The sequence below is a fragment of the Protomyctophum parallelum genome, assembly GCF_964188405.1.
Source record: "Protomyctophum parallelum genome assembly, chromosome: 11".
Lineage (NCBI taxonomy): Eukaryota > Metazoa > Chordata > Actinopteri > Myctophiformes > Myctophidae > Protomyctophum > Protomyctophum parallelum.
This window is the reverse complement of record NC_139707.1, coordinates 13705320-13722310: the sequence shown is the minus strand read 5'-3', so window position 1 is coordinate 13722310 and position 16991 is coordinate 13705320. Positions and strand designations below refer to the sequence as shown.

The window sequence follows — 16991 nt, the reverse complement described above, 5'->3', positions numbered from 1 at the left end:
CTTCAAAATACTACTTTTTCTCCTCCAAAAGCAAGGGACGTAGCAAATAGCTAAACCTAATAATTAAATATTGCAAACGTTCTTTCACAGAGAGGCTGATATTTTAAAGTTTGTAGTGGTCTACAGTACTTGCACACTCAAGCAAGTAGGCACTCGACAGAGTGCAGTTCTAGTTTATGAAAGGATTAGTGAGTGAGGTTGAACACTCATGTTGTTAATGAAAGGGTTAGTAAGTTAGGGAGTGAGGATGTTGTTAATGAAAGGGTTAGCAAGTTATGTTAAACTCTCACGTTGTTAATGAAAGGGTTAATGAGTTAGTGAGTGAGGTTGAACTCTTGTGTTGTTATTGCAAAGGTTAGTGAGTTAGATAGTGAGGTTGAACTCTTGTTGTTAATGGAAAGGAAGTCGTACTGAAATAAGCCAGACGCGGGTCTGTGCTGTAGGATGGTACACAATCATATTTTCCATGTGGTCTTTATCACCTATTCTATTCTGCATCATCAGACATTAACAATGAGTCAGTTTTAAACAGGAAGGGAAGCACATAAATGAGTTGGCCTGTTTTAAAAGAAATGAGACCTCAAGACTTGATTTATTAGCAAAATGATTTATAGCACTAATTTAGCACAAATTAATGTATTTTTAATATGGCTCTGCAGTGGAGTCAAGCTATAAAATGCAGTCTCTCTCTCTGTCTGTCTGTCTGTCTGTCTGTCTGTCTGTCTGTCTGTCTGTCTGTCTGTCTGTCTGTCTGTCTGTCTGTCTGTCTGTACTGTACTGTACTGTACTGTACTGTACTGTACTGTACTGTACTGTACTGTACTGTACGTCTGTGTGTGTGTGTCTGGAGCTAATCTCGCAAACCACTGGAGTCTAGCCATCTGTAAGAAGGTCAATCTGTGTGTCTGGGGCTAATCTCACAAATCAATCGACCGGTCAGCGTCAAATTAATTTATTGTGCACACTGCCAGTAGACCTCTACTATATTTCTTTTTTTAACAAGTTGGTTATGTGCAGTGCATTCCCATACATCAATATCGTGTCACCTAAAATAAGTTTAACATTTTATCAGACTGAACGAATATAAGAAGAGAACTCTTCATATTTCAGCTGAGCTGTGGCCAATTCCATCCGAGATTCTTATAGAAGAGGTCAGCGTTACAGCTCCTTCCTGATTAGATTACAGCTTTGAGTGCACCTGCCGCTCACAATTTATCACATACCATCAATTAAACCTTCGTGATCCGCATAACACAGCATTTGAGCCAGGTTCACACTCTCACAGCTAAAGCCCTGAAAATGAAGGGTGATTGTTTACTTTAATTACACCTGCACTTCCACTCTGCCCAGGCTCATTATTATCTTCATTGGCCTCATTGTCCTGATTATAAATGGCATGATAACACTCTTGATTTATGTGTCTACATAAAACGGCTCAACAGATAACTTTTATTGTACCAGGGTGCAGGTCTTCTTCGCATATCATTGACTTTGCATTTTAGATGCATGCATTGTTAGATGGGAAAAGAGAGTGACTGCCGCCAGCCCTTAAGAGCTCCTAAAAGTCCACAGAGTGTCCTGATCCAAAATAAAACACAAAATATAAGATGGCGTTTGAAGCACAGCCTTTGAGCTAAACCAACCCTAAACTCTTGGCATGTAGTACCCTTGTTAAGAGATGTTGAAGAGGTTTTGGCTTAAGACTGCAGCAGAACGAGACGAGACAGGAAGGAGAGGCTTAGAGGAGGAATGATGCAGGATGTTTAAGTATGTGGTCATTGGTCAATGAATCAACTATCAAGAACAAACATCAGACCACCACATGTACAAACACCACACATTTGTCCAAAGATTGGGAATCATGGGATATGGGGTAAAATCCACATCCGCTGAATACCTTCCTGCATGTTTCCAAATACGTCACCAAACACCAACAGTTTAGTCTTACCAAATAACTAATTAATATGATAAAATGCATGATGAATGCCATGTTCAAGTAAATTTCTCATTCAAGGTGGCCGCAGGTCGCCTTGAAACTAAAGTGCTAGGAGTTGGAACAATGTGAGCAAATATGCACAGCACATTCAACACATTTTAAGTATTTAACAGTATTTTAAGTATTTTTATTTGGAGCATTTGGAGCATTTTTATTTGGCGCATTTTATTTGGAGCAAATGTCACGACATTTCAGTTCAAATACAACAATGTACCTCAAAATACAAAAAGTGCTGTATTTTTTAAACGCACTTGACATAAAGCAGTTTAGGGCACTGAATAGGAGCTATTTCGAAATGCCAAAGGTTCAGTTCAGTTTATTTCAACAAATCAGTTAAATACAAGCGCAATCATATGAGACATACTGGAGAAGTGGAGATATAGGAAATGGGACACCATATAAGCTATCTGACGCATGAGAATCTAGAACATTTGCATGTATTATGCAACAATTAACAACAGTAAACAATCAGTCTAAAGAGATCAAGTCTGTGTGTACAAAGTGTACAATTTAATAATAACTTTTAATAATTAACTTTATTTTTCAAATTGCTTCACAATAACAACAATAAAAATACAATACAAAAGAAAAATCATAAACAGTACAGATATAAAAATCACACTTGTATGAAGTGAGGAGCGCTCTTATCATCATACATCATCATACGTCACATTCCGGGCCCAGCCAATCAAATCATGACAAATGTAATTCCGGCCAATCACTTTTCTGCTCTCACTTTTATCTTCAATATGTACTTTGCTCAGCCAATCAAATCATTGCCATGGGGTGATCAGCCAGGCCAATCATCAGCCAATGTTTGTGTTCACACAGACCCATAAAGCTGGGCATAGGAGCAGCTAGCGCCCCTCAAAAAGCAGTGCGACAGAGGTGAGTTTTTAGAAGAGATTTGAAAGAGGACACTGACTTTGCCTGCCTGAGGTCCCCAGGCAGTGGGTTGCACAGCCGAGGGGCCCGAGGGGCAAAAGCCTGGTCGCCCTTAGTGACAAGGCGAGACTTTGGAACCGTCAATAGGGCCTGCTGGTGCTGGGTGATCTCAGGCAGACAATATGATGTAATGAGGCACATTATTTTCCCTTCATTGTCAATGGCGTTTACAAAACAAACATGTATATAGGAGGGGCTAGCGCCCCTCAAAAATGAGCAGTAAGATCTTTTGAAAACTCATGAGTAACCAGTGAAGGGCCGCAGGGACTGGTGTAATCAGCTCACTTCTCTTTTGGTGAGTCAGGAGCCTGGCAGCTGTGTCCTGTATCAGTTGAGTCAGGAGCCTGGCAGCTGTGTCCTGTATCAGTTGCCGTCTTTGCATATTTCGCTTACTGATACCTGAATAAAGTGCATTGCAATAGTCAAGTCTGGAGGAATTTAAATGGATGGCGTAAAGTGCAAAATAAGTCCCCATGCAGCCAAATTGGGTATTTAAGTTTAATCATATTTTAGAAGCAAGTACAGCCTTAGACACTTTTAGAAAACACAGATAATGAAAAATTCATAGTGCAATCAAGCACATTCCACACCTGTGGACCTCTGCAAACCACACTGAAGCTTGTACGTTTGACCCATAATAGAGTCTTATCATAATGGGAAGGAAGGAATGGAATAAGGTCACATTCTGTTGTTAAGCATACATTACATTATATAATGAATTGTGAAAGATATTGCATTGACTAAACCTCAGAAGTTGTGGAAAAGTAAATACCTGATTTATATTTATAATGTCTAAGTATGAATTTATACTTGGTTGTGCAATGTACCACAAACCAAAAATAGCTGATCGTGCTTTGATGTTGTGAGCTTGTTTTGAACTGGTTGTGAGCTTGTAGATCCACAATTCTTAATTTTAAGTTTAGTCTACTTGTAAACATAATAATTAATGTAGAGCTGTAAAGGGGATACTATTATCCTTCGGTTTGAAAGATTACGGGCCATAGACTAAGGCTAGCTATAGGATATACTTGCCAGGTACTATTGTGTAAATTGTTTTTCTATACTTCCCTTTTTTTCCCTATGGAATAACGATACTTTTTTAACCTTGATGTAACAAAAAAGCTGATTCTGATTCTATGCAGTGAAGAGTCAATACATTTAAAGGTCTATGTACAGTAGGCTTCAGAGTTCAGACCCCTCTGTACAAAATAACCAACTTGCAAAGGGATTTACCATTTTGGCAACGCAAAAGTCGCACGGAACAACTTTCGCTGCTGCAGCAAGGAGGTGGAGCCAGCAAAAGTTGAGAAACTTTCAACTTTTTGCTGCTGCTCTGTGGTGAGAAAACGTGGCAGCCAACTAGAAGCGCGCTGTGGTTTGAGCTTGTGAGATGTGAGACATGTATCTTGCAATGGGTCTGGTCCACAAGATTCGATACAGCACCAAGACACCCATGTAGCCTACCTGGCTAACACTGACCATGTGCAACCCAGATTCGGCACAAACAAGGGACTAAATTATTTTCACGCCTATGCCACCAAAATGTGGAACGTCCTACCAACAGTCAACAGTCAAAACCGCTCTCAAAGGGCACCTTCGGACTCGAAACTGGCCCCCGTAAAACCTGAATCCCCCTACCCCCTTTTCCCCCTCACTGTACTGTTTGTTTCTTTCCTTTTTTTACCTCCCCTATGATGATTTCCTGTTGTTTTTTTTGCTGTATAGAGTATATTTGTACCTCTTTAATTGTTATGATGAATTGGACATGGTGGGCCCTATTGTAAACAAGTGTAATGCTTTATGGTGTCGTCCACAGTTAACAGTTTTGTTTTGAGTTGTGCTTGAAATGTACTGTAATTCTACTATCTGTTAATAAATTCATCAATCAATCAATCAATGTAGAAGAATTATGAAAGATTTTCAATAATTGTGAAAATGTTTAACACAAAAACTTTCTTCGGTCATGTATATAAATTTGGGGGCTTCTTGATATGAAAATGTTTGGTAACCACTGGGATAGGGTAGTAGGGTACAGAAATGGCGGGTGAAACACAGGACAAGGCTGGTGAGGCCACACAAGACAGGCGAGTACGGTAGTTAGAGAAACTACAAAACATACATCTGTTTCATAAAACCACGATACAGAAAGGCAAATTACAGGCAGATACCCACAGCATGTGTCAATTCATAAAGTCCAGACTCAGAGCAAGGCCAGGAGTCTATGTGCTTCAACTTTATGTTAATTCATTTAAAAATACATGTTGGACCCTGCATTTTAATGTTTTTCTTTCTTCTTCTTCTTCTTCTTCTTCTCTAGGATAGCCACTGGATAGCATAATTAAGAAATAATTGCAATATAGTTTATTAGTTTTCTACATGCGTTCAGTTTATAGGAGGGATTACTGCTTTGGCTGCATGCTTCCCCACAGTCATAAACATGTATCAACAGCCAGGCAATTCAAAACAATCCATAAAGATGTTGACACAGTTCACAGCTTGACAGTCACAGTGGAATATCATTGATAACTTGCGTTCAACGGTAGTGTGTGCTTTTGCATGTCATGGCTAACACTGTGTGTAAATAAAAGATAAGCATAAAGCTATTGTTGGCCAATCACATAGCGACAATCTCCTTTGCAACAAAGAATTTTGCCATTGCACAAACCTTTTTCACAAACCTTTCTCAGTGAAAAGTCAGTGGTTGCTAAACATTTCCATGGTAAATGGTAAATGGTGCATTTATATAGTGCCTTTATCCAAGGCGCTTTACATAGATTGTGCATTACATTCACCCATTCACACACACATTCATACACCGATTGCGGCGGAAGCCATGCAAGGTACCAACCAGCACATCGGGAGCAATTTGGGGTTCAGTGTCTTGCCCAAGGACACTTCGACATGTAGCCAGGAGGAGCCGGGATTCGAACCGCCGACCCATGGATCATTGGATGACCTGCTCTACCTCTTGAGCCACAGTCGCCCAAAGAACCCCCTTGACATGGTCCCACATTAGATGAGTGAGTGGTGTGGGCCACACCACTCACCCCCCATATGAACATTGGAGGTGTGGAGGGGGTCGCGAGACATGGCCAAAGCATTTCTGCGGGTCCCCAGCCAAAAAAAGATTGAGAACCCCTGCCCCACCACTCCACACACTCTTGCCCAACCCCCATACTCCTCATCATCAAAACAAATAAAAATAAACTCACAGAACTGTAACCCATTTGGCCATTTTTCACCTGCGGCCAATTGCCCTAACTGTAACCCTCCCTCTGCCAACATGAGGAGAGCCCAGAACTGAGCTCATGCTGCATGAGGAGTGAGCAGGACGCTTCTTATCACCTCTCAGGGAGTTTCCCCAGTAGCGTTGAATAACGTATTCAAACCAGTTCTTTTCCCCTCCATCAGGTTCCCTGGCTGACCAGGGGGAGGCTGTAGAGACCAGGATTACTGCATGTGTTTGTGAGGGTACCTACCCTAGGCGACACTGGGAGAACATGCAAACTCCACACATAAAGGCCCTTGGCTTGTGCCAACCCCACCTAGGTTATGCCCGCTGATGACGCAGAGGAGAGAACACACACCCCTGCGCCCAAAGCGTCCCCATCTTCGAAGTAGAACTTTCTTGATTCTGTAAAAGCCACCCCCATATTACCAAGCAGTTAGCACCCCCATACCCTTTAAAAGGCCTTTGTATGCAGCATCAGAAACGAGTGTAGGAAACTTTCAGAACCTGATGGACGGACACATTGACTTCAATGCATTCCATCCCACTTCAGGCTAGTGTGACGAATCTGCCAAATGGAATTGCGGGGACCAATAAGTGACATGGTTATCTTGTCCTTTAATTGGATCAACCAGGAAAATGTCCAGTCGCTCTCCTGAGCCACTGATCCACTGCTGCCCCCAAGTGGTCATGCAACACATTGATATAGGTCCAGCACCGCTCAAGATTCACTACAGAAGTACAAGTACTGTATCAGAAAGGCTGAAACAGTGGATCTCCATCATCATTTGGGTTGAGACAGGTTTATAGTCAGGTCAAGACTATAGTGAGAAATAAGCTGAATGATGAACTGGGATATTTAAATATCTCTGTTGGTAATGGTAACTCAATCACCTTTGGTACCTGCATCTCATTACAAAACATGGATCACATTGAGATGAGAAATTGAAATGGAATCATGCATATTATGCTCACAGATGCATACACAAACAACAGAGGTTGAATCATCTGCTCTTATGGGTGCCTGTGTGGTAACTACCACAGGTTTATATCTGAGAAATAAGCAGTTCTGTAATCACTGGAAATAAAAGGTAGTCCAAAATCATGCTGATGTCTTTTCCCTGCTACTGAACCTAAAGTAATGTTTGTTGGTAATACAATCTGTTTTTTCTACTCGCCAATATTATCATCTGCCCCCATATCCAGGACTATGAAGGCCTTAATTACAAGTAACAGACTAGTATAGACCAATTTGTTGATTCATCATAAGTTTATTGTAAATATATACTACATAACTTTAATTAGTTGCACAAAGTCTGTTGGTCCCATGCAAAACATTTGTATCAAAAAGCTGAACTTTGCTCAGTAGAACCAGTTATGTGCCATGCTTTTGGGTTATAAAGGATCATCAATCATCAAGTTAATCTAGGGCTAGGCAACTGGATTATTTCCTCTTTCATGCAAAACTGTACATTGAGCTGCACTCCTGTCAATGTGAGACATTTCCAACTATTCCAATCATGCTTAAACAATGTCTTCATCTGTGAATTAATCCGAATAGAGCAGGTATGATGATGCAGGCTTAAAACCAACCATCACCTTGAAGAAGAGCAATGCAACACCAAGTTTAAGGTACTGTTTTCACAGCTAAAACATCCATTTGGCTAATGTAAACCAAGGCAATCCAATGGTACTGACATCGGGTTACTGGATAAAGATAAACTGTATCAATGGAGTCGTATCAACAAGAAAACGACATATGGTCCTGGATCATCTGGGCTATTGAGGTGACGGGGTAACAATTTATTTATAATTCCAAGTCACCTCTCTCTCTCTCTGTCTGTAGATTACATTTTGATTCACTGATTAAGTATGACTACAAGCTCACTAACCCACATCATTCTAGTGTCAAGGTTAACCATCTGTACGTTATGCCACTCTCAAGTAACGTTTATCTGAAGAAAAAGCTTCAACTTTTGTTTGTATGAATTATGGGTGCAAAAAATATAAAATATTCCACAAAGACAAATATCGCTTTCCAAGAGCTAATACAAAACTCAGATTTTCTTTTTTGTAAAGGCTTGACTGATGTCAAAAGTTTGTTTGACCAGCAGTCACAAGCATTAATCAAAGCTCAATTCAACTCCAGCTTCTCAAAGGACATACATGTAGATGTATATGATTTCAAACCAGTCATCAAATGAACAAATGATAAAATAGAACCAAACCACAATCAAGTGCAAAACTAAATTGGTCAAAAGACGATCCACATTCTGTAATAAATGCTAGATCACAAGAAACACAAATGTCTGAAATCAAATTTCCAAAACACCCGACTACAGCAGCTAACTCTTTAGTACACAAAAAATATAAAGAAAACCATGCAAACACAGAATGAAAAAGCTTTATTTACCTAAACAGGGAATGTAATCAAGCCTCTGCAAACAACAAATAAATGTCTCAAAAATAACTTAACAGGCTTTCGACCACTGTTTGTACTAATATAGGCCCAACTGCTACTCACTAGTGCCAGCATAATCTAGCTCTTTTTATGTCGTAAAAAATTACTTAATGCTACTTACCATTAAATAACATAAAAGGTTATGGGGGGTGAGAGATCTATTTTGTTCTCTTTTACAATGTAATTTGAGAACAAGCTATTGATTGTATCAGTGCATTCATTCATACATTGTCTGACCAGCATTGTGACCTGGCTCTGCTCACTGCTCAAACCAAAGAGGCAGTGTGGCCGTATCCCTTTTACAATACTGTACCGTTTCTTTACAGTTGTGAGATTAGAGAGTTAAAGATAACTGCAATTTGTTCATAGAGACAAACAAAAAGAAAATACCAGTCCATTTATATTGTGCAGTACATGAGCAATCAATATAACCCAGGAAACAATCCAAAAACCAGATCAACTTCCAAAAAGAAAAACCCAAAACAAAAATACTGCCAGGGTAACTCTGGGCCCTGTATTTGAACAAGCAAACATGATTTTGTTGGCCAGGCAGGTATGCGTTTGTCTTCGGAGAAGTTCTCTTCTGTCCGCTGTTAACTCGTTTTGACATTGTTGGGTATTTTTTTCCTTTTGGTTTTGTTTTGTTTTCACTCCGCTAGATCAGATGTGGCCACCTGGTCCGGCTTACTCCACCTTGCTGTAGTCCTCCACATGGCCCAGCACTTTCTTCCTCTGTCGCACCATGTGGAAGTAAAGCTGGGGAAACACTGGAGCAAAAGACCACAAAAATGGTTGTTCAATTTGTGTGTGTGTGTGTGTGTGTGTGTGTGTGTGTGTCCCATTTTCTCCCAATTTAATTATTGCAAATTCCCCATGTGTAGTGTTGTCCCTGTCACTACCAATCCCCCACAGTTGACATGACTGCCGTATGCATTTCTGATAAATATGGAGTTATTAGCTGCTTCTTTGCACCGACAATGAGAAGGTTCACTGGCAAGTGGAATGTTCATCTTCCCCATTTCCCCTCCTGCCTGAACAAGCACTCCAACAAACCAGTAGACGCTAATGCAGCAAAAAGGATACAATCCTCTGCCGGCTTCCGACACAGCAGCGATGCCAGTTGTGTACATTGGAGCGCAAGCAATGTTGTTGTAAATAATGACCCAGGTCTCTGCAATGTGTTAAAACGTCTCTAGCATGTGGAGTCTATAAAGATGACTCTTCACGACTGTTTTCAGTTTTGTGTGTGAAGTCTAGGGTAACTATCCCTCTTTCCCCATAACGGGATTACAGTTTTTCAAGAAACAAAGTGTGGTGATTGACAGTTTGCCGGGAAGGGAAGCATAAAATACTGAATGGCTGAATCTGTTGAGCCACTTACGTGGAATGTACGAAACCATGGCGAGGACGAGGAACGTGTGGTAGTCAAAGGAGAAGTTGTACTTATTGGGGAGAGTGACCGAGTACAGCCCCGTCTTCTGCACATATGGCAGTGCTGCGTAGATAGTCAGCAGCTCCCCTGTCACCCCCATAGGATACAGCATAAAGAAAAAGGTATACCTGTAGCATAGAGGAGAGATTCAAGTATAATTATATTACTTCCATTTCATGGATATAGGCAATGCAATAGGAGTTAACAACTTCCTAAACGTCAACGCCGTCCACAATCACAATTCACAACACCAGAGGGAGTTCCATAAATGTTATTGCTAAATTAATTTCTCTCCTATCCAATCAAAATATGGAACGCCCTACCAAAAGTCATAAAGGAATGTGATAACAAACTTAATAAAGTTTTCAATCAAACACCTTTGATCTACCCATCGTATATATGTCTCAGAGAGCAGAAAGCTAAGTGAAAGTCAAGGAGACATGTTGAAGCATTAGTATTCTGTTACCTAGCAACAAAGCAGGCCTCTTGCTTATGGGGAGAGGCATCAATTGGAACCAGTAAATCAGTGTGCCCAGCTATTTACAGCTTCAGAGCCCATTTCAAGGTGACACAGGACTCCATCGTGTTTGTGCGTAGCATCTAACCGAAACATTTGCAGGAGGCCCGCCGACCACCCGAGGCATGATTTCTTCTACCGCGACTAGTGGCGGGACAGTGATGGGTTAGAAACAGATTTTGGTTAGATATTGAGATCAGGCCCAGGCCGTAGCGTAACGGTCTGGGCACCGGACTGGTAATCCAGTCGCAGTGTGCCGCGGGTTCGACTCCCGGACCCGACACGGCCTTTACTGCATGTCATCCCCCCATCTCTCTCCCGTTTCCTGTCAGCCTACTGTCTGTCCCTTCAAAAATCAATAAAAGGCGTAAGCCGCAAAAACAATATCTTTAAAAAAAAAAGATATTGAGATCAGTTTAGATTCAGATATATTAGCGTTAGAAAGAAGATTTTTCCTCCCGTCCGCTATAATGGAGGGGGAACACTTTTGATGACGCAACAAACGGGAAATGATGTCGAACGTTGTACAGCAGGCGCTCCATACTGTAGTGTAGTGTAGTGTATCGCTCGCTGATATCAAGAAATTCATTCTCTGTCTTTTGACTAATCTAGTAGGCTTCAAAAGACAGAGATCTCCGTTCTGTGCAATTAAGGTTGTGTTGGTTATTGAGCATGTAGATTTAATACATTATTGACATACAAGACATTCATGTTGGAAAGCTTGTTTGCTGTCAGCAGTTGTCCAATCTATGGAACAAAAGTGACAGATATTGTTGAAATAGCACCATAGATGGAACTATACTTTTCAACATTACAGTATATCATGGATTTCAATGTCAATCTGAAACATGTGTCTGTTGCTGATAAGAACAAAACTGATAAAACACCATCTCAGTGGCTTCCCTACCTGGCCCATTTAATGAGGTAGGGCAGATGGTTGAGCAGACTGAATGTGTAGAAGGAGTAGCGGATAATCTCTGTGACGGTCCAGGCTGTTACAAACAGCAGCACGCTGTCCTCACTCTGCACCTGGAGACAGACATGCACATGGCAGTGGAGAGAGAGCACAGACAGAAGAATGAGCTCACATTACATTATACAGCAGCTCATCAAAGATCAAGTTTATAACAATTAAGGTATTTAGCAGGCGTTCTTATCCAAAGCAACTCACAAAGTGCAAGGTCAGTGTCAGACTAAGCGCCATGAACACACCAAGGCAAGGACACATGTCTCAAGGGTGCAAGACATGAAGTTAATTGTGATGCAAATGTCAGTGTCGACTGGCACATACACTGTACACACTCAACAACAATATAAATGCAAACACTAACACAGTTACTGTATAAACAGGCAAACACATGGGCGCACACACACACACACACACACACACACACACACACACACACACACTTTTCCCATATAAAAACACACAATTTAAAACCAAAAATGCACTTGACATGCATTTAAAAATGCATTTTATATCCTCAGTAATGCTTTAAGCATACACTCCTGCAACGTTTCAGTGGCTGAGCAAGGCTATCTTACAGTACTTCACTTCCACTTCTCTTCAGTCTATAAACAGGGCAAATAATACAACATGTAATCATTTTGAAACTGTGTACCACAGATAGCTAGCTAACAGTATTTTGTCATTCAGTAAAACAGCAAAAACAACTACCGGTAGAAATACCTTGGAAAGTGTCAGAAACAGAAGACACAATGTGTGTGTGTGTGTGTGTGTGTGTATTGAACTTAGGGGGAAAACAGCCTTACCTCTCTGACACTATGTGTCACAGCCCAGGTGAGGAAGACCCGTGACAAGACCTGGAAGCCAGTCAACACCACAGAGGACGGCACGATTCCTACAACACAGCAACAACATTCAGACTAGGAAGAGCAGGAGGCAACTCATACACTTTTACTTCAAAATGAATGGACGGAACAATTAATACTGTACACATTCCAAGGACAGGTTACTAGAGAATGGTATTGTCCACTTTAATACTACACAGGTAATTGTGCTTGCTAAAGAACTGGACAGTAGTTTATCTAACAAAATTGTTTGATCAATGAACCCCCACAATATTGCTTTGATTAAATACTGGTATAGTAGCCTGGCCAGTAGAGGGTAGCTCTGAGGAGTGTTTGTGCACATGCAAGTGTATCAGACATGGTATCAGAGCAAGAGTGTGCATGATCTGTGTGAGATACACAGAGTCTGCTGGGAGAGAAAGACAGAGAGGCTGAGAGAGCCTGTTTTCTTCAGAGGAAAGGTCAGCTAGCTTTAGCTTCAAATCCCTGATAATGAAGGGAATGGACTGTGAACCCATTGCGCCAACAGTACACAGAGGATCAGCCTCTTATCACATTAACACTGTCTCGGCCAACATATTGACTCATATCTCTCTGATAGATCTATCATCTAACCCATGTTGGTCTACTCTATGCTACTCTACTCTCTGGCCGCAATATCGTCACGAACGACAGGATAAAGGTCCCTGCACACAGAGTGCGTTTTTCCATCAGTTTTCCGAAAAACGCGTCCAGTGTGCAACCACCTTAAATGTAGAGTGTACAGGCCTTAGTGCCTTACTAACGCAATTAGTATACCAGGTAAACATCACATTAGCGTCTTTTCACTCCTGTGAGTCTGTTTATCTGTCTGTCCATAACAGCTCCGGCACCATTGAACCTGAACGGCGTGAAACTTTGCATGCTCATGTCCACGAGTAGGCTAAGGAAGAACCTATGCCATAAGTTGTTCAAATTGGCCTCATGGTGGCACTAAAACAGGACCTTTTGGTCTATAAACCATAGGGTTTTGAACCGTAGGGAAATTAGATTCCTTTGATCATGAGTCATGACGCAACTTTGACACCATTTAGCTTTTTTTGCCACGCAACATACTACTGCTACTACTCTTACAGATTTAATCCAAAACTCACACAAATCGGTAGACATGATATCATCTGTGGTCACGTGATCAGGATGTAGGCATCAGCTTTTTCAGATTCCCTTCTGATTGGCTACATTTGCAGGAGGAGCCACTAACCAGTAGTAGTAACCATTCAATTAGGAAAAATATAGAAAAATATGAAGACAACTAAATTATAATAGGATAAGTGTTTATTTTTTACTGTGGTACATCTCCTAGAAGCAAAATAGATTCAATCAATTAATTACACCCGCAGAATGTATTTGAATAAAACTGATCTTAATTCTCACTTGTTAATGTTTTGCGACATCGGTTGGCAGACGGCGCAGCTTCGTACATTTTAAGCGATGATGAGTGTCGTATGATGAAAATAGCCTATCTACAAGCTCACAATGAGTCGCAAGCTTGTAGATCTTTTGTGTGTGATACCGCCGTACGACTAAGTATAAACATTAACCAGCGGAGGGGAGAGGGAGGGGTGCCGTAGCCTAAGCTTGTAGAGAGAGGGAGATATAACGCACAGATGCTTAATACAATTATTAATTAATTGTACAGTCCTATTAGCATCGATCAAACAATAAGTGATATACAGTAGGGAACGAACGAGTGCTAGGGGGTGAGGTAGAGTCTGAAGAATACATCATGTTCGTTGTTCGCTAAAGCCTGATTTATATTTTGTGACTTGTCGTGACGTGTCGCTCACCAAAAACTCTACAAGCTTGTCATTTAGATTTGCTATTTTTGAGCAAAGGAGGGAGGGTTGAGGGAGACTCACCAACAGCGCAGTGCAATATCTGTGAAGGAAAAAGAAAACTATAAGCATGCAACTGGGAGACAAACCGACATAAAGCCTAAGTAGTTCCAAGGTAGTCACACTGAATTTACAATAAACAATAAATATATTATTTGGCTGACTTCATTGTAGGGATTTATTTCTTGTATTATACAATATATGCTCCAGTGGCTACTGGCTAACTTATTAGTGCATCAGTGTTGCTTTGTGAGCTTGTGGGATCAGCTATTTTCGCCCATGAATACAGGTGTGCCTAGACCTTTTGACTTGCCCATTGGTTTGCCCTGGTCAGTGGTCACATAAAGATTGAAAAATGCTTCTTTAGACTGCACACTTCAACACAGTGGATGGAACCATGGAGATATATGTATATTTCACTCTGGGAATGTGGGACTTTTCAAATCACAGATTTGAGGCATCATTAACCTTTGCTTTAGTGACATTTCTGGACCATTCATATAGAAGACACTTCAAACATGTACTCTATTGCTAGTTTGATCACTTCAAATACTCTTGACTTAATCTTAAAATAACTAATAACTGAAAATAGCCAACCTACAAGCATGTAGATCTGCTATTTTCGCTGTGCAACATGCTTTCATAGAAAACATGCTTGGATTTTATGGAATCTGAATGACTGAAATCAGTCATGGTCATGGCGACTGAGAACTTTAATCCATGTGATAGTACATGTGTACAGAGACGACAGATGCTGTCCGTAACTCACCTCCAACAAGGCCCCAGTCTGAAAGAACTTCAGTGGCTTCTCTATGGAGTAATAGAGGCCATGGTAGCTGCCTCTGGCTAGGTATGCCCTGACCAGACCCACAGCTATCACCAGCCACCTACCAGAAAAATAACATACAGAATACAGATGTTATTTACAAGAAAAAGAAAAGAGCGTTCACCACTGGCACAAAATGTTCCATTTGGTAATTTGGCAAGACAAAGTTTACTGTATTTACCCATAGTCAGAGCTATGGTCAGACCCAGGACCTTGAATTCCAGTGACAGTCTATCTAAACGTCCTGCTACTGCAAAACGAATATACCCCATCAGTTGTTTTGTCTTACATGTCTTCTGATGACTTCTGATAGTAGGGATATTTTTCATACAGCAATGTTACTTTTTTTTATTACACATTTAAACCACCCCTTGCATTTAAACCACATCATCAGTCAGAAATCTTAAAACAAGAGTAAGCTACATGGTGTAGCTTAAGGTGTAGCTTACCTGACAGGCAAAAATGTTCATGTTGCCTTGTCAGGCTGTCACAACAAGGTGATATCAGAACTTTCTAACTAGCATGACTATTGAGAACATGCAGGATCTGCCTCGCCATTTAATTCTTAAAATACAGCCACTGTCTGAACAATGATTAGCAATTGAAAGTAGCATATACTTTGTATGCATCATTGTGCTCAATACAGAGAAGCTACTGTGGCCAGAGAGGATACAATAATGTGACCTAACTGGTTCGAGCTATCTCGTTGGTGCCAAAACAACGCCTACTATTCAATTGTGCAATAAGCTACGTTATGTAGCCTATCAGGGCAAAAGACATACCTCTCATTCCAAGGTACAAGCCAATTTGGAATTGAGAAATGTAGTGTAAATCTTGCAAAACATACCCTTGGCTAGCCTAAGAGTCTAAATCTTAGGTTCACCCTTGGCCATGGTGACCTGACTTCCACCCCCCCCCCCCCCCCCTCACGATGATCACTGACAGCATCGTATTATACACTGGCAGCCTGTCAGTGTATAATGCGTGCTCACAATCTTATGACAATTGACACATAATGACAGACTTGCTATTTAAATGCAAGTAAGAAAAATGTGGTGTGTAGAGTAGACACAGTTCTATAGCCCCCTCCGTCAGCCAGCCATGACAATGGACCTATTTGCACTCAAGTATTTGACAACTGCACACTGTCTGGTGGAGGTGGAGCCGAAAAGGCCCAAAAACAATGACAGTTCTGTCGTTACAACGTTGTTATTCTGCATAATATAGGTATGCAACTTCAGAGACGCTTACACAAACACGACATGACGTAAAACAAGATCAAGAAATTATAGAAATCCTTCAAGAATGCTAGCTGTTGAATGTGACAGGAGGTCCCATCATCCCATGAGTCTTGATCGTTCATTCAGGCACACTCCACTCGCGCAGCACACATACCAGGAGCGCACACTGGTCTACATACCCAGCTGTCATAACGACGTTATAAATAACCAGATAGGCCGTTGCCAGAGCACCTGGTCCCCTCTTTTTCTTCGGGGGCACATCACTGTGGGCGGCTGTTTTGCTGGTCCCCATAGCAGGTGCTGACATGACTCGATGACTGCAACCCTGAGCTGTTGGTCCTCCTGGCCGTCCTGGCTGGCTGGCTGAAGACGACGAGTGCGCCGAATCAGGAAATGACAGGCTCAAAGAGGCCTTGCAGCACGATATGGGACCGTCTCCGCGACGAGCGCCGCCTCCTGCCACAGCTAGCTCACAGCATGCAACAACTGAACGGATCACTTTGGAGCTGTAGTAGCCTCCTTCTTCTAATCTACACACGTCAGTGAGTCGACAGTACTGCGTCGCCGCGTCGGTGATTATTATGCATTTTTATAGCACATTGAAGTCACATTTAAATTGTGTCGATTAATGGAGAAACAAAGCATTTAATTTCATCGT

General features: G+C 41.3%; 1 protein-coding gene across 1 annotated transcript; it reads right to left on the bottom strand.

Moving 5' to 3' along the window:
• Positions 1-8558: 8558 nt before the first annotated feature.
• hacd2 (3-hydroxyacyl-CoA dehydratase 2) lies at positions 8559-16720 on the bottom strand. Its single transcript, XM_083777104.1, has 7 exons — positions 16513-16720; positions 15036-15153; positions 14291-14309; positions 12354-12442; positions 11488-11609; positions 10013-10191; positions 8559-9398 (listed from the first exon to the last, which is right to left on the bottom strand). Exons 1-7 carry the CDS (start codon positions 16638-16640, stop codon positions 9316-9318), a joined length of 738 nt encoding a protein of 245 aa, XP_083633230.1. The 5' UTR covers positions 16641-16720; the 3' UTR covers positions 8559-9315.
• Between the last annotated feature and the right edge of the window lie 271 nt (positions 16721-16991).